The following is a 24,249-nucleotide window of genomic DNA, read 5'->3' as shown; positions in this document are numbered from 1 at the left end:
CTTCTCCCCCACCCCCCCCCCCCCCCCCCAAAAAAAAAGGAGGAAAGAAAAAAAAAAAGAACCCCTTCGCAAGTCACAAACAATTCAGGCTTCAACTAAAAAAACACAGAGTGAACCATATGGCTGGGGTGGCTCAAGTTGGCTGCATTTTCCCCCAGACAAAGAGGGAATTGAGAGTTGAAGGAAAGGAGAAAAAAAACCAACTTTACGGCTGATGAAGCTGTTGTCTGGAGGCAATGATCCCAAATCTCACGGCTTTATTCCAGGCTCCAACTGAGACGTGATATGTCATATGATTAGCATCTTTCATATTTACAAGAGTGGTCCAGGCTGCTGGTCTTTAAAGGCGAGAGAAAGAAGGGGCATATGCTGAAATGGATTTAGCATTTGAAAGAGAGAAGAGGGAGTGGATAAATACACTTAAACGAGGATTTAGTTTTACTCCTGTCGAGTTCTAATGGCTTGTTGATTGAGATTTTAGGGAGCTGGGACAGAGGTGTCAGCCGGAATTTAAAGGTGCTATTCAACCCGCCGCTTCTCCTTCTTCTGCCCTTCTCCACACTCGAGATCCCGGCATTCCCTGAAGCCAGGAGCGATAGTGATGAAGGACGGGGTCTATCCTGGGGTCCCTAATGGGGACCCGGGGCTCTGCCGAGTTTGTCTCGGTTCCGGGTCTATCAACCGGCCTCACCGGCGGGCAGCGCCACCTTGTGGCGGCGGGATGAGCCATCCGGACCCGGCCTCGTTAGGATGAAGGCTCTGAATGGGGTCTTCACCAATTCCTAAATGTGCAAGGTGACAGAATTGTTCTAAGATACAATGTTATATGTATATAACTACTCTGAAGCGTAATGAAACACTAACAACACATTAGGTACCTTGTAAGCATACAAGGATTTCAGTTATCAAGTAAATGAGTCACTTTATTAATTTTTATAGACATAGAAAGGGGGTCAAACCAGAAGTATCAGACCACTGAGAACCAAACAAAAGTTTCCCCCATTAAATATAAATATTAGGTGTGCAATTGTTCTGATCATTTTTATAGACACGCAGTTCATCTTTTCTTCATCAGACAGGTGCACCTTTTATTTTTCCTTCTTACTCTGCTTCTCTTCCTTCTGATTCTCCCAGTAAGACTTAAGAATGTCATTTAGCCACTGCTCACACTGGCTTACATGCTGCAATCCATTTTCCCATTCTAAAAGCAGGGATAAACAGGATAATTACATCTTACTTTGCAGCATCCATCATCTAAGTCAGCCTGTGGTGATGCAAACATCTACTTTCCCCACACCTATCACATTGCTGTAACATTTCTACTTTGAAAACTGTTAAGAGTTCAGCCATTAAAGAGATGCTTCACTTGATACCAACCAAGTAAGTACTTGATACCAACCAAGTAAGTAAATTATTATTTTGGTATTTCTGGTACTCTTGCTTTTCTAGTTCAAAGAAAGTTACCACAGAAGAATTTAGATGGTGACAGGCACATTTGTTGTTTGTTTGTTTTTTTTTTTACAGCAGGATTAGCTTTCAAATGCATAAATAATTACAGTTAAAGTTCACAGCAAATTCTGTGGCAACTGTAAAAAAAAAACCAAACGATTTTCAAAACCTGTCTTTTCCCTCTGTGGTCTAATAAAACAGCCACATGCATTCAGAAGACAGTGACCTGTAAGCAAAGTAATTGGAAATAACCTGGTAGCATTAGCTCATTGCCAATAGCAATGGATTTTTTTTATTAGCAACTCAAAATTTATCTTCCAAAACCAATGAGTCTCTACTTACGGAAAGATACTACACATTTTTCTTTATTTAATACCATCTATGCAGAAATAGTGCTGTGTAGAAGAATTTGTTTATAACTTGTTTCTGTCTGGGTCTGCTATGTAAAACAAGCAGGGAAAGGACTAGAAATGCAGTGTTGGGTTTCAGCTCTCCCTTACTAGTGTGCTCTTTGTGTCACTGTCTGATGGCAGATGGAAGAAAAAGAAGTCCCACTACCAGATAACAAATGCCCTTCAAGTCTAAAAACAGTTTGCAGGTAAAACTGCAAACATGCAGCTTGCAAATAGTTGCATTTTTCTGACATATATTTTATATGTAGTAAATATACTGGTTTATATAGTATGCATACTTTATGCTTTCTATATTATATAGTATGTACAGAAACTATAAAGTCTCTTACATATAATTACAGAGGATGAGCTTCATGGTTTCAGAAATAGACAAAAAAGAAGCTATTACCTTTGCAGTGATGAATTACTCTTCCCCACAGTCTGTTCCTACTTAAGCAGGGCAGATTCCCAATGATCAACAGATGTCTCCTTGCTCTCGTCAGCGCAACATTCATTCGCTTTTCCGAGTCTATGAACCCAATTTGCCTTGTTCTTACACAAGACAAAACAATGATCTCCTTCTCAGATCCTTGGAATGCATCTACAGTGGACACCTGGACAGCTTTAATTTTGGAAAGCTCAGTACGTACTCCACAGAGCAAGTTCTGAATCTGTAGACAAATAAATATGGAAGGTGATGAATGAGTTTCTAATGAGTTACGTACTAATCACAGCAGCCCTTATGCTGTAGCTGACTGGGTGAGGAACAACTCCAGCTTTACTAAGCAGATGACTGTTACCCATCCTTATCCCATGTACCAGTTTGTAAAAGCCTCTGATTCATTTACCTATCCAGTGTTTCTTTCTGACTTCCAGCTGACTCTTCCTAGTTAAACTAGAGTTTTAAGTGTATTCTAAACAAATATATTGAAGAAAACTATTTTATTGATGATATGTTCCACAAACCTTACACATCTGTGACTTATAAAGAGTAATCACACCGACTGCAGATCCTTCTATTCCACTGGCAATTAGAGCCTGGGTGAGCTTGACTGTGAAATGAGCTTCTGGCATGTTATAAAAGCTGTTGTCTCTTTCAATCTGGAAGTGGGGAAGAACACTTCAAATTTAGCTTTCACAGACAGCAGAATGCAAAAAAAAAAAAAAAAAGGAGGAAAACCTACAGTATTGAGATTTTATATAAGAAAAGTTTAAAAACTTACTTGCTCTACCCCATTGACATTATAAAAGCACAGTGTTGGAAGCCAATCCAGTAAAGGACTCCTGTCTTCCTCAGAAATGCCATCTGTCAGACTTCCATCATAGAACAGGTCATTGGCTATGGCACTGATGGCAGGGTGGCATCGGTACTGTGTCCGAAGAACTATTGCTTTATGTCCCTAAAGAATTATACAGGAAGTGTGACAAGGAAAAAGAATTACTAAATGTTCTGCAATGCCGGCTCGGGTGAATAAGGTGTAAGAGGAAGCAATTCCTGCAGTAAGCTGGCTTAATCTTTGTATATTCACTTCAACTAAAGTCAGAACAAATACTGTGGCCCCCAGTTCTTCTACCTGGATGGAAAACTGCACAAAAAGGAGGGAGAATCTGTCATTTTTCAATTCTTCTTGTTTTACATTTGTTATGCTTAGAAATTTCCAAGCATTGTAAAAATAACCTTTATGGAGCAGTGCCATAGAGTGGAATCTGCTTCATTAAAAACCAGTCTGAAACACTCATCCTCTCACAGCCAAACTCTTTCAGTGGCTTCAGTGGACCTGCAGTTCACCCTCCATCTCTGGTTATTGGTACATACCATTAGACAAAGCCGGTCAAAGAGAGTCTGCTCCAGTCCCTTCTCATGAGCACTCTCAGATCCCTGAATAGGTGGTGGTAACTGCTTAGGGTCTCCAACAATGACTAGCTTTTCACACTGAAACCTAAATAAGAATGTTAAAAAATAAAAAAAAAATCTAGAAAAGGATGCCAGACTAGTCATGTGCTGTGTTTATATATCACAGGTTGCTTTCCATCAGGCTCCCTTCTCCATTGCCCTCTGTCCACATGAAAATAACTCAAGGCACTGAAGAGCAGGTCTCAATTTAAAATCCTTGAGGTGAGACCTTGGAGTTAGTGTTCTTCAAAAGATGTGCAAGTCTGGTAAGTCTGACAATTATTTGAGGTTGTGTCACTGCTGACTTGAAGTTATTTCTCTGCTGAAATACAAAAGGAAGGCTGTACCTTGCAATAGGAAGGAGAGAAGCAGGTTCAGTCATCTGACTGCACTCATCTAGAATCACAACAGGAAACTGAAGAGAATTCAGACAAGGGAACGGGCAGGCAGCACAGGTCACTCCAACCACTTTCACCTTGGTTAGTAGTGAGGGGAAAACAGGTAGACCAGAAGTTAAGATCATTTAATAGTTAAGCTCTGCGCAGCACATAGCTATAGCTTTGGCAGTTTTGTTGCATGCTGTGTTGTACTCGTGTCTCAAAAAATTATGTTCTAACTAACTTCCAGTAAAAGGCACTATGTATACATGGAGATGGATCCAAGGACCATTTCTTATGCTTGGGGTATTCAGAAATTGAGATGTTTCTACAAGAAGTAGCAGTAATCTTAAGAGGTAATACTTTCATGAAAAGTTACTTCAAATACATTTGAAATCTTCTTGGCAGTTGATGTACTAGGATAGATTTAACTCGGAGCTTATCTTTCACCTTTATGACTATATGCATTTTAGTTTCAAGATGGCAGCACAGACTAGCTGTGCTGAGAGATTTTTCTCTCCCCACCTTGTAAACTAGATCGGCAATACTAAATCAGATTGCAGTCAAGCTCAAAAGGGGTTTCTGTCTCATATCACTAAATAGAAACTGCAAGATTGACTAAGAGAAGTTATACACAGGCAAGACGGTAAGCTCAACCTGTGGAATCCAGCCTTAGTCCTAACATTCATTTTATCGTTCAAAACTAGGAGTTTGGCAGGTGTGAGAGGTGATTCCCAGTTCTCATTTGCTGGACCTTATGGATAAGACAGAAGTGAATCCTCCCTTTTCCATCCCCTCACTTTGACTGTACCTGTTGCAGTATGGTTTTATTGGTCCCCAGTTTGTGTTGCTCAATACTCTTCCTTACATATATTTTTTCAGCTGGAGTTAAATCTTCTTTCATGAGAGCAAGCAGTTCTTTTAGCTGATCATTTTCATTGATTGAGCCAACATGTAAACTTCAAAAAGATTTTATAACATGCATTACAGTGATTGAAAATAACAGTGTTTTCAGTTTGGGTGAACACTTAATATGAGGAAATAATCGTACTTTATACATAACAGCTCAATGCACTAAACTATCCCAAATCCATCTGAGATAGACTACTATAATACCTTTTTTAAAACAGACCTTTATCCCACCAGCTCAGACCCTTCCACCCCAACCAGAGACAGACATGTAGTACATGACTCCTCCAAGTACGCAGTTGGATTCAGAGTGGAGTAAGACTGAGAAGTTTTTCATTCATTTTATACCCTTGCTATGCTGCTGACACCAAGGAAGAGAAATTTAATCTTTATTTGTCTTGAACTTCACTTTGTTCTTTGAAATTGTGTTGAAAGTGCTATGTAGATTGCTTATTTTTAAATAGTTAAAGGACAAACACCAGAACACTATAGCAAAGATAATTTGGATAAGTAGTGTGGAATTCATGAGTTGTTACCATTAATTCACTGGACATGAAATTTATGGTGACTTCCTTCTAGGTCTTAGCACTACGGCACTAGATACCTATTTCAAGTCGGTCTGTTTTGCATTTTCTCCTTGTGTAAACTCCCAAATCTGTAACTGCCACTATTTTGTTCTCCTCTACTAATTCCCCTTCAAAAGCATCAGCTCTGTTAAGCAACAAGTGGCAGTCCCAATCAAGGTAAAATTTCTCCACTGTGTGAGGCCTGAACCCTGAGATAGGCATATTCTAACACATTTTGAATGGTATTTCCACTGTTTCTGTTTCAAAATAGTAATTTTACAGCATGCATGTTATTGTGAATCTTAGATTCATGAAGATTCTTACCTGTGGGGAAGAATTGCTTTAGTGATTTTTCTAACGCTACCCACTCTGATAAAATCCTCAAATCCAAGACTGAGTAGACTTCGATGAAAAAGAGATGATAGAGGTTGCAGAAATGTAAAAAGACATTTTGAAAAATACAGAAGTAGCTCTGAAAAGGCTAACAGACACCTTAGAACACAAACCTCTGTGATTACCCAGATGAAGTAACTCAGGCCACAATTCATGTAAATCAAAGTAAATTACCTCATCATGATTTGAATCAGAAATGCTTAAAGACTTAATGATTTTCCTCTCATAGGCAGTCTTCCATTTGTACGTGCCCTTCCTTCCTTTACCCTTCTAAACTTTAAGTTTTATTTCATGTTAGCTTCATGCTGGTGTTTCGCAAATCTGACTCTGCCTCTTCCTCTCTCTCGATCCCCCTTTCCCCTACTGCTACTTCCTAAAGATTTGTGAGCACTACTTTCTGTCATGATGGATTTTACTAGTACATTTACTGACAGTAGAGCTCAGTCTTAGTCTTTGTGCAGCTAGCCTTACAGTCTTTTAGCATGTACATGCTGTGCAAAGGAGCAAGGGTAAACTTAAAGCCCATGTGTGACACTTTCTAGGGAAAGAATGCCATCTTTTTGAGGTGTTATACTGGAATTATACCACAATTATCAGCACAATTATCTTTATTACATGCATTATTGGTTTTGGAACAATCTCAGTAACCTACCACAGGAGTATCCTGTCAACAGCAGTGTTGGTAGAAGAAGCAATCAGAACTTTCCATGGAGGTAGCCTTGAACTCTCCATAGCTTCACTGCTTTCAAAGAGCTGTACTAGGAACAAGATCACAACAGACAGCAGATAGGTCTTCCCAGCTCCAAAACCACCTGTTATTTCAAGAGAAAAAAGCCAAAGTTATGAGTGAAACTCTTCAAGAAGGTACAGTTTTAATCAGTTGTTATAACTTCAGTTTATATGAAATATACTGATTCCTGGAAAGACATTGCACATGCTTGCTTCAGCAGCTCTGGGTATGCAGGGGCAACCCATTGCCTTACACTTCCCATTTACTGCATGAAGTAAGTTTGTAAAAACCTACAGAAGAGGGGAAGCTATGGTATTTTTTCTAAATTTTCTGTTTGAATACATGTATTACTTGGTAAGGAGTCTCATCATTACACTGAAACAATACAAGTGTCTGCATGCACATCCCGTATACCAGGTGCAAAATAAGGAGTTTGAGAGATGAATATTCTGGAATGATTAATAATTTAAACTAGATTAATGTGTCTGACAGCCTAATAATAATAGCTCAGGCAATATAAGTGCAGTGGTACCTGCACTAAGAGTGTCACTATTGTCGATGTATTTACTTTGAAAGGATCTGAAAACTTGCATTTATGGTAACTGCTTTTCAATACTGATTCTAAATAATCTTTGAACTAAGGTGTTCCTAGCCTTGCCTTTTTGTACGTTTTGAAAAGGGATAAAATAAAGATTTAAGGAAGTATAAAACAACAAGGGACATTATATAATAGAAAAAAAATTATATTACAATTTAGCAAAGGTGATAGATGACATAAAAGTGGGTTAATATGAAAAAAATAAGTTGAAGACAATAACTGTTTTTTGTTTGTTTTTATAGATTCTGTTCTAGGACAGAACTCTACTTATGTGAAATTCTGCAAAAGGCGGAATGAAAATTCAAGGAGCTCCATGATGGTGGAATCGATGTTATAATGTCAACATCATTATCAGAGCGACCTCATCCAGGAAAAGAATTTTCAGGAAATGCATGAAGTAGGCGAGGAAAGCAGCATTACAAAAGAGTTTAAAAGGATATTCTATACACAGGGACAGCTCAGTCAAGCTCATCTTTTGCATTACATTTAAAATAAGTGAACATTTACCTAGATACAAAAATATTCCTTTAAGTCTGCCTGGAATTGTACATATATGATTAAGGAAGCAAGACTACTGTTTCATCACAATGAAATATCCCTAAATTCTATCAAACACTGGCAGTATATATGGATTAGCATTTCTGCAAAGATGCAATAGCAACAAATTTCACAATTATTTGCTGTGTACCACGAATGAGTGTGATAGGGAAGATCTGACGTTCTTGCATTGGTTTGGTGTTTTCACAGGAGGTCATCATCTGAGCTATGTGAAGCAGTGATGTAGCTTGATCTGGGTTCAACGAGAATGTTTGGATAATCTTTTTAGCTAAGCCCATTGCCACTTCAGTGCTGACCGGTCCGTTCATTGTGTGTTTCAGGCTGAGGGCAGGTGGAGTAAATTTGCTTTTCTCGACTCTATTAGTAGCATTTTCAAAATCAAAATTCCTAAGGAAAATATAGTGGTCAAAAGTTGTGCTATAATACTGCATATATATAATTAGTTCTGATATTCTTGTGTTCTATGTTCTGATATTCATGGTTCTGATATTCTTACTCACCTGGCATTGAAATGCTGAGGCTTTGTGAGTAACAGCCACTGCCCCTTATTACTTCCCTGGGCAAAAGCTGGATCACATGAAACAGGCTTTTGGGTTTTACCTTTCTTGCTCTATGTTAACACTTTCCATCTGACTTGCTTCAAAGGCACAAGCCTGACAGAATTAAGAGTGGTAGAAGAAGCAGGGATTCATTTAATTACTTGTGTTATACAGTGAATCACAAGCAGTTTTGGAAATATCCCTGTGTTGCTTTGATTCTCCAAGAAAATATTTCATATTTAGGTTTTGTGTCAAGGGATGCTGAACAATGGGAAGGAAAAACAGTTCCACTGAACCCCTGTGAAGCATATTCATTACCTTGATACAGATCAGTTAGTGACTAATGTTATAATAATGCCTAATATTTATGTCTAGGTTTGTAAAACAGGGGCTGCAGGTAAATTTTAAGAAAAAAAAGAACCCTACAAAATTATAATTTTGAATTAAGCAACCAATACATTTTCTTTTCCATGTAAATGCAAATTGCATTCTCAACAGTTCCTTGCACTGTTTTTCTGTTTTCAGTTCTCCTCCTTCACTTTTTAGTAGGGCATACCCAATGGTGATTTTGTTTATTCTGTACCTATTTGCACACTGTATGCCTACATTATCACTGAAAGAATAACTTACATTTTTAGTAGATATGGTGTTAGTGGTAATGTAGATGGATTGAAGTGCTCCTCCATATTTCTTAAAGATGCAAGCTCACCACTAGCATTACAAACCAGCAGGGCATGAACAAACACTGAAAAGGCCACAGAAAGATAAGATTAGGAAAAAGTGAAATTAGGCAAAATTTTGTATCAGCTAGATAAGTGAATTACAAAATGCCAAAAGAGGAATTAGCTTCCTGTAATACAAACCAAGTTACTTTAAAACACGATGGTGAAAATAACTAAAACGAGACAGATTTGGTTTTCCTGTATTTTGAAACCCCCATTTTTTAGCCATTCTGCATTGTAGCAACAAAGGTACAGAAAGAAAGGATGGAAGAGCCAAATCACAGGTTTAATACATGGCTTTTTATATAAATTCTCCATAGTGAGTTGTTTGGGGTTTCAGTTGGTTTGTTCTTCAAGGACAGTGATAACATGCTCCTGTTACCTGCATTCCTGACAGTCAATTTGCATTCTATATTATATTATTTACTGCATTATTTATATTATCTCCGTTTCTTCATCCCCCTTTAGAATTTCTTACCAGCCACTTTGCGGGTTTAATTCCACTAAGTACTGTGTTCAAATTACATACTCAAATATACAAGGAAAAAAAATACTGTGAATAAATTAATAGATTAGGTTTGAGATGTTACAATCTCATTCTTCACCACTGGCCAGTAGTTGTTTGCCACAATTCTGAATTATTTGGTGTAGAACTCACTCACTATTTGATCTCCAGTTTGAAGGACAGTAGCCTTTCAGTGGTAGCAGTTCTATTTCATTGGTGGAGGATGGTCCAAAGAAAGTACTAGTTGCAATGAAAGTATCAAGGGGATCAAAGTTGAGAGTCTTGGAAACGACCCAAATATCATCTGTCAAGAAAAATGCAGAGTTCTCAAGAGCTTCTGCTGCTGTCTTATAAAGAAAACATAGCTAGACAAAGTAGCTCAGCATTTAATACACTGAAAATTAAACCCCTGCTAATGCCAAAGTAGGGGGCATTAGAAAGTCCTAACTAAGTGTTCGTTCAGTTCTGAAAGAGTGAATGGATAATCTGCAATTCCTCTAGTAGTTACTGTCTGAAATTGATGATGACTGTGAAGTTCTCTCCTGGTGCACTCAGCAGCGTTTGCCTTCTGACAGGTCTGAAGTATTCTCAGTCTAAGAAGTATTTAGAATATATCACTGAATGTCCTCCAACTTCATGAGATTTTAATAATTGAGAAGAACTATGCAACAACTGCGAAACACCAGTTTTTACATCAAGTTTTTCCTTAAATACCATCTATTTGAATATTGGCTTTCCTGAAACTTAATGATTTAGATTTAATACACTTCAAAGGCAGTTGAACAAAAATGATGAATTAATGAGATAGTTCATTGCCCTTCTAGAATGAGAATTGAGTTATCATGTTTGTCAGGAGTTTAAAAATAGGATATGTTTTTTCTCTTTAGGTGACAAAACTTTAAAAATCACAATGTGACAGGGACAGTTCTTCTGATGCTTAAGATCTGCTCACCTTTGCTGTAGAAAGAATAATGCTCCTTTCTGCTTAGTTTGAGGTATAATTTGGTTTTGGAATCACCATCAAATCTGGCAGGTGTATTCATCAATTTCTTGAACTTCTTACACGGCTGTGTTTGAATTTCAAAGCCTTTCCTGTTAAATTGTAATTTTAGAGTATGTTCACAATCAGGACATTTTGGATTCACCACCAAAAATAAGCTCCAGAGGTTGGACCAAATTACACAGCGCAGACCTTGGCAGCTGCCCATCATCTTACATTACCAAGTTTTAAAGACATTTGTCTTGACTGCAAAATAATTCTCTCTTATGCAGCCAGAATTAAATTGTTTCCCTTATAGTTAAGTAGCACAGAATAGCCTTCAATACAACTTCTAACATTAAAATTAGAATCACTAAGAGAATAAACCAAATTCTCTTATGAAAGATGAAACAAACAGTAATTCAAATGCAGCAGTCATTGGGGGTTTCATTAAACAATCGATCAATTGCTGGGAAGAAGTTTTGATTCTTGCTGAAAAGAGTGCTGACCTGAATGCTGAGTTCCCTCACTAATTTGGCTTTGACATTTCTACACACAACTGTATGCCTCTTTTAGCATAGCTAGTAAAAGTATCTGTTAAATGCTAGTGAATATACTGGAATGTTTATAAATCCTGCAATTCACATAAGCATATGTGAATCATAGAATCATAAAATCAGCTGGGTTGGAAAAGACCTTTAAGATCAAGTTCAGCTGTTACACCAGGACTGCCAAGGCCATGTCACTGAGGACCTCATCTACGCAGTGAAGAGTGCATAGCATTTCAGAATACCTCACCAAAAGCTGGCATTCCTCATAGAGAGAAATCTTTTGACTTCTGAGGTATGTCCCAATACTTTTTATATCAAGAAGCACTATGCTAGGTCTGGATTTTGTCTGTGTGGGGTTCACGTCTTCTATCCACTTGAAAAATGAACACTGCTCAGCTTTGGGGGCATCACAGGTGTAGAATAAATGACTCTGGTAAGAGAGAAGAAAGGAAATTAAAAAAAAACCATTAGCACATCAAAACAAGGGGGGGAAAAGTAAAACAATAGACCAGTACTTGCTGCTATCAAATAAACAAAGAGCTGTGGTTTTGCTGTCTTTGGCTGAAAACCACAAGTGTCTTCTCAGTACTATTAGCTTCTGAAGTCAGTATGTGTAATCACAGCTTACTGAAATCCCATATAACCAAGAAAATTAAGAATTCAGGTCTTCCTACATAGGTAAAACTGTTTCTGTATGGAGAAAACTATTACATCAACAATTCTGGACACTAGCGGATAGTACAGCTGGTCTTAAAAGTGATCACCACTTTAACCTGCAGTTGTAAATCATACACAGTTGCCCTGTAATTGTTCACACAATAAGGTCTATTCACCAAACAAACACCCTAAACTGTAAACAAGAAATGAGCAGCACCTTGTTTTGACCTTCTTTTTTAGCCATAACAAGCTTGGCAGGATGCATGTGATGGCACAGTGGAACACAACTTTCCTTGCTCTCAGTTTGCTCATCTTTCAATGAAGTGTAGAATGATATATCCACTTTTGAAAGGGCATTGTAGAATCTTTGGGACAACTCAAATAGCATTATGTTCAATTGCTCTTGACATAGAAAGGATAAGAAAATATTAGTATGGCCTTAAAATGGTTACACAAGTACACAGCATTCAAACAAATGTCTTTTCATTTGACACTTCCAAATCTAAATCAAAATATTTAATCTCATACTAAAAGAAACCAAATATATTTCAGTATATATCCAAACCCGAGTTGTTCCAGTAAGTGATATTGATGATTTATCCCCCTGTCATCCTGCTTTGTGAACCAGCAGAAATATGCTGTTTAAAACCAGCAGCATTTTCCATAGCATGGTGTTATACCGACCTGTCAGAGCAGCTTTAAAAATCTGTTTGTACTGAACATGAGACTGAAACATGGCTGGTATGAAAGTCTTCCTTTTAGGAAGGTTTGCATGTTTTACTTTATCCACATGAGGAAAAGACAACTCACAAATTGATATATCCTAAAAAACAGAAAAATACCATTACAACTTGCAAAACCCTGAATGAGATAAACATTGATAAATGGCTACTTTGCAGATGTGCCAAAACCTATCCATATTTCTTCTCTTTTTCCTTTTTTGGTTTTATGTATTGTGCTCACAGTAATAAGTACAACTAAATAGAAAACATTCAGAACTCCCCCTGGAAGTTTCACCATGAAGACTCTGAAAGCTTTTTAAAACCCGTAATTCCATATATAGATATATGTGTATATATATATATGTATATATGAGTATAAACTGAAACAAGGGGGCACAAAATCACAAAATGGAATATAGAAACCTTTAGAATTAGTTATAAGTAGTGTTAAGTTTGATGGCTTTGTAACAGTAGCAATGGAAAATTACTGAGGTGCATGATACATAGAGAAAAAAAAATAAGAGTACAGCTAGAGAACATACTGAGAATTCTCACAAGATAAATCGTTACAGTTGACATAGTTTAAGAAAAACAGTCTAGAAGAACAGGACACAGGGATAAGGAGTATCTGGGAACCGCTGGTGTCCAGGATGGGCTACAGTTAAACTAACTGATAAGTAGGAGGATAGGAGGATTATTATGTCTCTGGTGCTAACGAACCAATTAAACTGGTATGAGCATCTACTGTGCATGCTTCAAAGGTTGCCAGAAGTGATGAAGATTGTTGGAAGAAGTTAACGACCCTTGGAGACCACCACCACAATTCTGTATGCATGCGGGGAACTTTCTGGAAAATTATGTAATCCATATGTAGCCTCATGAATATGTATGTTTGCCCAGTGACTATGAAAGGACGGCTTGTGTGGGAGACACACGTTAGGAGGAGCTATCCCCCATGTCTCCCGGCGCCGCAATAAAGAATACCTGCTTGTCAGCTTGAAAACTTTGTTGGCAAGTTTGTTCCTGGAGTTTTCTCCGAATCAAAACCCCACACAACATGTATACCAGTGTGTGTGTGAAATACAGTAGTAATTTCCACATGTCTACTTCACATTTATGATTTTAAAGAACTAGAAAACACAGCATACTGAGTTTGTGCCAAAAAAAATAAAAAGGGGGGGGGAAACCATCTAACAACCATTTTCATTAACTCTCAAACACAGTGATCTGGCAACTTCTAAATCTTGGCTTGGGGTTGGTTAAAAATCAGAGACTGTGCTTTGAAGCAGTATATGGGTGCTCATTAAAACAATGCTGATTTTGCAATTAAGGAGAAACATTTCTTGAAAACATGTTCTTACTGATTACAGATGACAAAATAGCCCAACAGCTTTTATTTCATCTTGCTGCCATCAACATTCAGATGAAGAATCTAAACCTGGCAGCGCGTGTGCTAAGGAATTACCTTTGCAAAAGATTAGTCATGGCACTTAAAAAAATACATCAGAAGCTGCTGTTCTGCAGCTGAGGCTTTTGTGCTATTACATATGTAAAAACTTTTCATTTAATCATACTGATAATGTCTTGCAGGAAATCAGATCAATGCAGCTTCTTTGTCCAGAAAAAATGTTTTTCTGTGCTTCTAACTCTTATCTGCTTGAATGCTTACACACCTGGCTGGCTCCTGTTGCAGTGTGGCAGCTCAAATGACTTAACACCTTTTGTGTTGCTTCAGTCAAAGGTGTCTGACTGAATTGTGGAGAAAGTAACTTCCTCTCTGAAATCAGATCTCGGTGGCTGGTATTTGCAGAGCATTTACCAAGGGCGCTCTTTGCTGTCAGTAGAGCTGCAGAGTGGGGAGCGCTTTTATTCACAATGCTGCACTCTCCTGTGTCACTCGGCAGCATTCCAAGGAGGTTCTCCGCACATATGTCATCAGTCACTTCCCTACCATCACTGTTTACAGTTGTCAAGTCACACTGAGCACTGTTTTGATATTTTAGCCACTTGCTTTTTTTATATTGTGAAGTGACATTAGGGGACACTGGTTGAACACATTCCCTTTGTCTCTTTTCCTTATACTCTCCAAACACAGAGGTTTCATAATTTCTGTCCTCAGGGCCAAAAGCACTGATAGGAAATACCTCTGACTTGCTGCATAAATTGACTACTGAAGAGCCAAAAGGTTGCAGGGCCTCCTCGCTGTCAGTTGAATAAACTGTGTCAAGAATCTTCTCAGTGGCAGGAAGAGTGACAAATGGAGTTCGTCTTTCAACTGGGGGTTTGACTCTTGAGAGGTTGCATTCCTCTGGGTGGCTGGATTTCTCCTGTGCTGTAGGGCAGATATATCTTACAAGCAACTTTGAAGCACTTATGGATGGGACAGTAACTTCAGATGTGCAAAAATAAGATATGGAAAGAATTCTAAGTTCTTCCTGTGCAGTACCACACTACATTTCCATACAATGTGATTTCCACTGATTCTTTTAATACTTAAACCCCAATACTTAGAACACATTTCTGTAGGCACTCTTACTTGTATAAAAGAAAACCTCTGGTAGAAATTATTTAAACATTATTGTGGTTTGGAGGTCATTAATCTGATAATCTTGGTAGTAAATTGCAGCTGCCAACTGGAAAACAGCCACCTTAAATTTGCTCCTTTTTCCAAACGGATACCCACGACTGTGTACATTAATGTTACCCAGTGTAGATAAAGAGGCTTCTATCTAGTTCCACAAGCATCCTTTTGAACTAAATTCACTATCAGTAAGTAATGGCAGCCATTGATAGGTGCCAACTGGAAGTGGGTCAGAGGGCAGCTGAATATGGAAGAAAATTTAAATCAGGGCAATAAATGAAAACAGTAATAGGAATTGGAAGCTTAGCTTACAGCCTTTTTTCCCCCAAAACTAGAAGCTCATTTTTCTTTATAAAATTAAATCACTCTACTGAAGTCTCTTTCAGAGAATCATGGAACAGTTTGGGTTGGAAGGGACCTTAAAGTTCATCCAGTTCCAACCCCCTGCCATGGGCAGGGACACCTTCCACTCGTCCACGTTGCTCCAAGCCCTGTCCAACCTGGCCTTGATAATTATATTCAGAATATAACTGGGGGAGGAGGCATGAAATTCAAGGCTAACTCAGCTGATTTGGAAAATGATGTTTAAAATTGTGCTTAAAAATGTAACACACACCCCTATGAAAGACGTGTGATGAACACAGATCTAAATTCTGTAGTTGCCCAGACATATCTCAGTCTTGTTTCAGCACCCAGGGTAACTGTCTATTATAGTGCAACTCACTGTGCTTCAAAACTCCTCAGAGATTTTCCAGCAGAAATATTGCAAAGTGCAATTATAAACTGTAATTTCTTACTGAAAATAAAATCTGAAAGTTCCAGTCCACTTGGCAAGATCCTGTGTCTCAGGGGCTCCTGAATGCCTCCAATGGATTCCTCACTTCCTGAAGCTGGAGAAACTGGGGGGTCTGAATCAAGTGAGGAAGTCATTTGTACTGATGAAATCATCTACGGATGAAGAATTAACATGTCAAGTGAATGACTGGAATAAACCATTCTAGCTTTGTCACTATTCTCTTTCTTACTGTTTCTTTCTCATAGAAAATTGAAATTATTCTGAGTGTTGACGTAAAGCAGTTTTCAAGAATTAGAAACTGCTACCATGAACATGTAGGAAATTGTCCTGGGTTCAGCAGTAGCAGTCATGTTTCTCCTTTGTGGTAGCTGGTGCAGTGCTGTGTTTTGACTTCCAGCCTGGGAACAGTGTTGGTGATACCAATGTTTTCGGTTGTTGCTAAGTGATGTTTACCCTGACCAAGGACTTTGTGAGGCTCATGCTCTGCCAGGAAGGAGGGGAAGCTGTGAGGAGGCAGAGACGGGGTGCCTGACCCAGGCTAGCCAGGGAGGTATTCCATACCACAGCACGTCATGCCCGGGGTAGGGGGTAACTGGGAGTTACCCAGAAGGACACGGGCTTCCGGGTGGGCCTCGTTTCTTGGCCGGTGGTATCGTATTCTCTTCCCTTGTTATTTTCTCTTATCATTGTTGTAGCGGTGGTGATTTGTGTTGTACATTGGTTGCTGGACTGTTCTTGTCTCAACCCATAGGAGTTGCACCCTTTCGATCCTCCTCCCCGTTCCTCCGGGAGCGGGGAAGGGGAGAGCCCCGGTGGGGGGGGGGCTCGATTGTTGTCAGCCCGGCGCCACTCACTGGGAGTGAACAAGTTGCCTGACTGGGTTTAAACCATGACAGAAATAAAGCCCAAAAGATCTAGAAGAGACAGTCAATTCACACCTTACTGGGTTTCCATGAAGTCCGCTGTGTTTGTCTCAAGTCAGAAAGCGATGGTGAGCCTGACATTGTCCATGTTGGAAGTTCAGAACACATGTTCAATGCCAATGCTAGGGAAAACACACCAAAGCCAGAAGTCATGCAGATGAATTGTTCAATTACTGCCATTCTACTTCTACTTTCACTTACAGAACTGATCTGGTTTTGACTCTTCAGTAATGTTAGGCTTCTTCTGAAAATCCTCTTCTCCAGTAAAGTTGGTATTCCCATGGAGACTTCCTGAACCTGGAGACTTTACCAAAAAGTATAAGCAAAAACTTGTCAGAAATGAAACTGTTTATCTTCTTTATATAAATATTATCTTTCTATGCTTGTTTCTAAATCTTATTTCTAGACAGAATTCTTCAGTATCTCCAGCCCATTCTGGAAATAAAAAATGAAATATCATTTCTCTTAAATTATTTTAAATACTGAAATATATACTGCATTAGAAAAACATACTTTGTTTAATGTTGCATGCAATGTTTCTTTGCGTCCAGGAGGAACAGAATCATTACCCAGGAAAGAAAGTTTTAACCCTTGCTTTAGAACTTTCTTAATTCAGCACCAAATTTCAAATCTAGCTGGGGTGAATATTTTACTACCACCAGGAGGAAACAATAATTATAAAAACCCTCTGCCACTTTTCTCTAGAAGAAACTTCTTTAATATCACACATTATGAATTCTCTCTGTTTTTCAAAGTGAAACTCATCAGAGAAAAAAAAAACCCACCACGTTACATTGTACAAATGCATAGTCCTATGACAAAGGTAAGTAAAGTAAGAGTACAAATAATCGTCTAACTGCAAGGTTTTAACCACAAAGCACTATGTTCGGCTCTTGGTGATCTTGACATAACTGTAGTATTGTAAAGTTGAACTGTCTTTTATCCTACATTTACAGACTTTCTTGCCCTAAGGTTAATAAGAATAACTTCAGAAAAAAATTGTTTTACCTGTCTGAAGTCAGAAAAGACATCATTGCTTGAAAACAGGGGTGACAAAAATCTCTCAGCTGCAAACTCCATATTACCTGGGTAGTGCTGCCCTCCCAGCTGTGAGCAGGAAGCTCTTGACATTATCTCACTAGCTGCTGATCCTCTTACTTGGTGCCCTTGAAACACAACAGCCTATGTGGTATATTGGAGTTATCATTAAATGAAAATAAGTTCTGGATCTACAGTCAGTAAAGGTACTTGTCAGACATACCACAAAAATAATATGTTGTAAAATAAGGAAGAGAAAAAAAAAAATCCATGTATTTCTTTTTCCTTTGCACTCCTGCAACTAAGCAGCAATAAAGTTCTTGAACAAATCTGTGTCAACAGAAAACTGATATTTTGATCTAGTGTGTTTAAGTCTTCTTTTTGTATTGAAAAATTCAAGTTTAAGACTCTCAATGGAAAACCTCCCATAGACAAATGTACTAAAAAACAAAAGCCCATTACAAGACTGAATACATTTTTATAAGGACTAATTGTGATATATAACAAATAGTAAACCACTGAATTGAAATTTAAGAGGCACTATTCATGATACTTCAGTTCCACTCTAGTCGTACCTTTGGCTGGCAGTCAGGTGTCTCAGGTTCTCTTTGGTAGGAAGATGTTGGTAGAATAGATGCTTTTTTCTGTAATAGATTGAGCACATGGTTGGGCTGCACAAAAAAGTATCAAAAGCTCATAAGTCTAACAATTTAATAACCATTTAAAGTGAAAAGTTAAGAAATCTCTTACATTTATACAAGAGAGCATTTTAAATTACAGCCTTTTAATGTGGAAGCCAAAACAATCCATAATAGGATAAGAAATGTATGTTTATTTTTCAAATGGGACAGGAAAATACAGTAATTTAAACTAAAATCTTTCTTTCACTTTGGATGGATTGAAAGAAAAAGACTATTGAGAGCATTAGATAAAAATCAATATGAAGCATGAAGCAAAAACAGATGTACAAACATATTTCAATCCAAGAGCTAAAATTCTAGGAAGGCCATGCATCCAAAAAGATAATGAAAGAAAAGAAAAAATAGCTGGTAAAAGAAAATGGGGTAGGGAAGAAGTACCAGACAACTAACATTACATTAAATATAAGTAAATATTACAATTTGCATTGTTTCTTGTCGTACATTAGGCTTCCTGAACATTTATTGGCAATAGGGTCTGCAGGAGGAGATCTGGTGTCCACTATCAGCTTCTTACTTGATGTTACCCAGCAATTTCTAGGTCAACTTCTAGTTTCGCAAACTAGAAGAATTTTATTTTCTAGAAGTGGAAAATGAATATATCTTGTACAGATAGATACGCATAGTCAAAAATTGGTTACCATAAGGCCAGAAGAATCCAAGTGTGAAGATGCCTTTATACTTTCTGAGTAAGGCATTTCTGTAAACTGTTTTATAGCTACAAGAGATGGAAAAGCATAGTAAGTTACAATTATGGTATTCTTTTTACATGAAAACATCTGCATTTTACTGGGCTTGCAAACCTTACCCATGCAAATAATTGCACAGATAGGATTTAACCAAACTAAAGCAGAGACACGGCTTTGGAGGCCACATATTGCCTGAGGGAATCTTTATAACACATCACTCCAAAAATATGATTTCTGAATATGGACTGTCCAGCAATAGTACAGAAGTCAGTTACAGTCACACAGAATTCACTTTAAAATGAAAGCAGACCTTCATCTTTCACAAGGGGTTCAAATATCTCTTTAGAAGTCTCCGCTTCATATAACATGCTGTTACTCTCCGCCATCTTTTCTAAGCTTTCTAATGCTGTGCTATGTTGAGTCAGAGCTCCTAGAAGAGTGATGTTGTTCACCAAATGAAGAACTGATGAATTGTCAGCCATTGCTGGGCATTTCCTGCAATCCATTCCTAACTGTTCACCTTTGCAAGCTTCATGAAAGGCATTTATGCTCTCTACATTTTCCAACTCAGTTTCAGATACTGCTGTTTCCTCTGGAGATGAATGGCTTTTTTCTAAAGGACAGGTAGAACTTCTGGAAATGAGACTATCTTCCTTATGTGGAATGACAAATACCTTTTGAGGGTTTTCTGCAATGTATTGGAATGAGGCACAGCTAGGATCTGGTTTTTGTGGCAAAGCCAGCAAAGGACTGTCTGCTTTAACGTCATCACTCTCAGTACCACAGAAATGTTCTAGATCAACATCTGGGCATTTCAGACATCCAGGCTGTATAACATCTTTTTCAGTATTTTTGTCCATTGCAGAAATTATTCTGCTGGTAGAAACACCTGAAATACTTTCAGCTTTTTCAAACATACTGGTTTTAGGGTGACATTCATTAACATTTGTGTCACCGAGTGAAAGATCAGGCTGCTTGCTTTTCATCCATGATGTGCCATTAATGGTATGCACTGCACAACCATCAGGATCCTTCTTATCAATTGTGGCTTCAATACTTAATTCTCTTTCATTAATCTCTTTTATGTCATGTCCATCACCCAAAAGTTCCACTGCAATTCTGGTTTGGTTTTCAGAGTCTTCTGCAATTCTACCTGTGTCTATGACATCGCTGTCACAAAGCTGAGATGTTATACCCCCAGTGTAGTGATTTCCATCATTCTGTCTGTTAAATGCTGAACATGTGAGTTCTTCGTTTTTACTGTGTGTCGCTACTTCACAGCAAGAATGAAGTCTCAGTGCAGCATTTTGTGCTACATCTCCTCCCCTTAAGCAGTCAGGACTTTGTGAAAGGTTGTCTCCTTCAGTGAGTGTATTCTGAGCTCTTTCACACAGGTCTTCATTGTCTGTGTCATTAAAATCAAAAGCCTCCAGTAGATTAAAGTTAGCTTCCATCACCAGTTCATCTGGACAGCCTTCACTGTGCATACTTAATTCCTCCTTTACAGTTCCAATTCCAGTCAATATTAGGTCTGCAGAGAGCTCCAAACTTCTTTCTGAAGCTTGTTTTGGCTGAAACGCACTTTGCAACTTCATTGATGAATTCTCTTCAAGATTGTTACTTCCTAAATGCTCCTTGTATCTGGAGAGATTTTTTTCCAAGGTGATTCGACTTGCTGAACACAAAATGTCACCTGAGGATGAGGCAAACTGACTGTCACTCACTCTACTTATGGTGGATTCAGGTAGGAAACAACTATTGGTACTGCAGGAATCTTGTAAATCTTGACTTAAATTATTTGTCTTTTTGTCAAGTCTCTGTCCTGTGACATCTTTATCACAAGGTTGTCCAGCTAAATTTAGAAGCATGTCAGCATTACATTCCTTGTTATCATACGCAGTTCCCTTCGTACAAGGCAGATGCTGAATATTTTCCATGAGTCTTTTGGCAGGCTTGCCTGAAAAGGTAGATAGGATTGTGTTTTTTCTTTTGTATAAGCTATCTGTGTTTTCCGATGCCTGAAACCTAGAAAGACATTCTGTGCCTTGAGATGTTGTTTGCTGTCTGCATCTTTGGGCTGGTTTAGACTTCAGGAGAGCCAGAATCTGTGCTGTGCTCCTGATGCTATGTGACACTGCCTCATGCACACCTCTCTGACTACTAGATTTGGTGTGCCCAGTAATTACAGGAGATTCAGGCCTCATAATGGATCGATCAGGGTTTTGCTTCTCTGCTTCCTCACATCTATCAAGAAATGGAGCTGAAAGCAGTGATGGGAGAGACATGTGTTTGCTGTTATTCCCTATACATGTATCTTCATGAAAGTCTGCAGACCCACTTGTTTCTGCATCCTTCTGGCAAATCGTACAAAATAACGGAGAGGTACCATAAACATTTGATGGAAAAGCTCCCTCACTCTGCTTGGATAAAGGCAACGTTGTTTTTTCTCCCTCTTCCATTGTTGATCTTATCTTTTCAACTTGACGTGGCCCTCGGAAACTCTAGGGGAGAAATGTTAAATTAATTCTGCTCAGAAATCAACTTCACATTTTGTAATCAACTGTTGAAAGTAGGGCATGATCCATAAAATGTATTCTGCTCAAGTAACACACGACAATTCCACATGTGTACGGACGTAATCTCAAGCCCTTGTGATATTCAATGTAGCCTTAGCAATAGCAATCCTGCTAAACCAGATTTAGTAAACTCTGGAAAAAATAGCTACCTGTAACACATTCTGGCTTACAACTCAAAAACCAAACAGGAAGACATCATTTATGTATTTACCATTCATTAAAAGATGTGCCCTTTGTGTTTTAAAATGCATGTTCACATCAGACATGGCTTTTGAAACCAAGACATACCGTAAACATCCTTTTCAAGCCAACAGACAGATGCCTTGGAAGTGGGACACCAGGTTTTACACCATTTCTATCCACTGCTGGAGTTTCTGCTTCCCTTGGCTGGTCTTCAAAAGAATTTTCATTCACTTTTACTGCTTCAACTGTGATCAAATAGCGTTCACTTTCTAAATCGTCTCCAGCATTCACCTAGGAGAGAGAAACAGCAGTATATATGAGTGCTATGTAACAAACAATTACAGTCTTATAAGTAGTTATAGACTTCGAAATACTTTCATGTAAATATTTCAGAAATTTACAACTAGTATAGCACAGCTGCCTGATAAATATGTAGTTTTATATATATATCACTTAGCTTCAAGTTATGCTTATTTAATGTATCAGTATAATACACTGCTTTTACCCAAAAGGAATAAAATAACGTAAAACCTCTACACAGGTTCTGGAAAAACAGTATGACTTATCAATAATTAGAAGCTGGTTTTGCTTTGCATTACTTGCATTGTGTCAGACTTTCATATCCACTATAAGAAAAAGTACTACCTCAGTTAACAAGAATTTTAAATGCTTCCTGAAACACAAATCACAGTCAAGCATAAAAATTATTAAAAAAACCACCCCCAAATAAAATATACCTGTGATTTTATGAAAATGCTCTCCAAACATTGTCCTTTATCGTCAAACAAGACAGCCTGAAATGGAAAAATAGCATTTTAAATAACTAATTTTGTTTCGCAGATCAACTGGATTGCCACTGGCAGTCCAGCAGTAGCAGACAATATTAAACCCAGGGGTATCAAATCTGAGTTGCTCACCTTATTACTGCCATTTCTAATCTTCAGAATTCCATCTTGCCATGTTTTTGATTTTTTCATTTTTTGGTGAGTGTATAATACCTGTTTGAAACACAGAAAATGATGACATAATGATAAGTAAGAAAAATGTTTAGATAATACAGCAGCAACAGGGTCTTCTGAACTTATTTCTACCTAAATCATACACAGTGTTAAAAATAACTTACAGTAAATTCTTGAGAAGGCATGGCTTTGGCAGAACAGTTATCCAACAGCTTATTTCACAAATATTTACATCTTCACGTGGCCTAAGAGACAAGGAAATGTTCAGAATCTGCCAGAGTTGTAAAGAAAATGTGTTAACAGAAAAATAGATGTCATTTCATTTTTTTTTTTTTCCTCAAAGGAAGAGCTATATGCAAGACAACATCAAAACAATGGGGTATAATGTAGGCATTTTAAAGAGAAACCTAGAAAATAATCTAACAGAATGACTACAGGTAAAAAAAAAATTGCTTTCTTTTTTTTCATAGATGCCAACATATTTTCTAACTTTCAGGGAAATTTATTTGTTTAAATGAGTGGCTGGCAGCTTTGAAAACTCCAGTGATCTTTCTGTTATTCAGAATTAACAAATCATCCTAAACATGCTTACATGAAGAAAAAAAAAACAAAACCCAAAACCATACAAGCTATTAGAATAATTTTGTTGCCAGTTTATTGACTCTGGACTTGGTCATGCATGCTTAATTCATGGCAAAGATAACCAACTCTCAAAACCAGTTAACCATGAAGTCATATTTAAACTTAGATCACAGTAAATTTTTAAACTGACAATGAAACCAGGAGCAAATCATTATTTAGCCACTCATCTCCACAGGCTGTGAATTACTGTTGCATGTGCTGGCTTATAACATTTGATCAGTGATGAGATTTGTGTCCGTGCTTGGGACCTTAGTTCAATCTGTTAGCATCACTGCAATGGAAATAATCACAAGAGACAGGGTGAGATTGGCAGCTGCTCATACTGCGGAATAGCAGAGGAAATAATTAAAAGTACTGTATGGAGGACTTTTAATAATATTTGAAGGGACATGGCTTTAAGCTGAGAGGGGAGATTTAGATAAAACCTTAGGAAGTTCTTCCCTGCGAGGGTGGTAAGGCCCTGGCACAGGCTGCCCCATCCCTGGCAGTGTTCAAGGCCAGGTTGGGCGGGGATTGGAGCAACCTGCTGTAGTGGAAGGTGTCCCTGTCTGTGGCAGGGGGTTGGAACTGCATGATCTTTAAGGTCCCTTCCAACCCAAACCAGCCTGGGATTCTATATTAAG

At 38.1% G+C, this 24,249-nt stretch overlaps 1 protein-coding gene and 1 long non-coding RNA gene across 2 annotated transcripts; one reads left to right on the top strand and one right to left on the bottom strand.

The window, feature by feature from the left end:
- Positions 1 to 902: 902 nt before the first annotated feature.
- On the bottom strand, positions 903 to 23,833 carry ZGRF1 (zinc finger GRF-type containing 1). Its single transcript, XM_061443604.1, has 28 exons — positions 23,149 to 23,833; positions 22,943 to 23,023; positions 22,763 to 22,819; positions 22,131 to 22,316; positions 19,577 to 21,767; positions 19,219 to 19,295; positions 18,455 to 18,550; positions 17,850 to 18,023; positions 17,043 to 17,145; positions 16,857 to 16,963; positions 15,920 to 16,070; positions 14,215 to 14,873; positions 12,504 to 12,642; positions 12,037 to 12,221; positions 11,405 to 11,592; positions 10,585 to 10,724; positions 9,790 to 9,936; positions 9,036 to 9,150; positions 7,997 to 8,253; positions 6,633 to 6,792; positions 5,912 to 5,989; positions 4,924 to 5,071; positions 4,083 to 4,210; positions 3,658 to 3,781; positions 3,065 to 3,241; positions 2,808 to 2,942; positions 2,251 to 2,512; positions 903 to 1,201 (listed from the first exon to the last, which is right to left on the bottom strand). Exons 1-28 carry the CDS (start codon positions 23,167 to 23,169, stop codon positions 1,089 to 1,091), a joined length of 6,399 nt encoding a protein of 2,132 aa, XP_061299588.1. The 5' UTR covers positions 23,170 to 23,833; the 3' UTR covers positions 903 to 1,088.
- On the top strand, positions 11,493 to 12,751 carry LOC133263739 (uncharacterized). The gene is made up of 2 exons (XR_009741527.1): positions 11,493 to 11,595; positions 12,487 to 12,751. It is a non-coding gene; the product is annotated as an uncharacterized LOC133263739 (long non-coding RNA).
- Positions 23,834 to 24,249: the final 416 nt, after the last annotated feature.

This window comes from Pezoporus flaviventris, unplaced genomic scaffold (genome assembly GCF_033815535.1).
Source record: "Pezoporus flaviventris isolate CSIRO_AGI_PZ_B2104156 unplaced genomic scaffold, CSIRO_AGI_Pfla_v1 ptg000002l, whole genome shotgun sequence".
NCBI lineage: Eukaryota > Metazoa > Chordata > Aves > Psittaciformes > Psittacidae > Pezoporus > Pezoporus flaviventris.
This window is presented reverse-complemented; position numbering and strand designations above follow the sequence as displayed.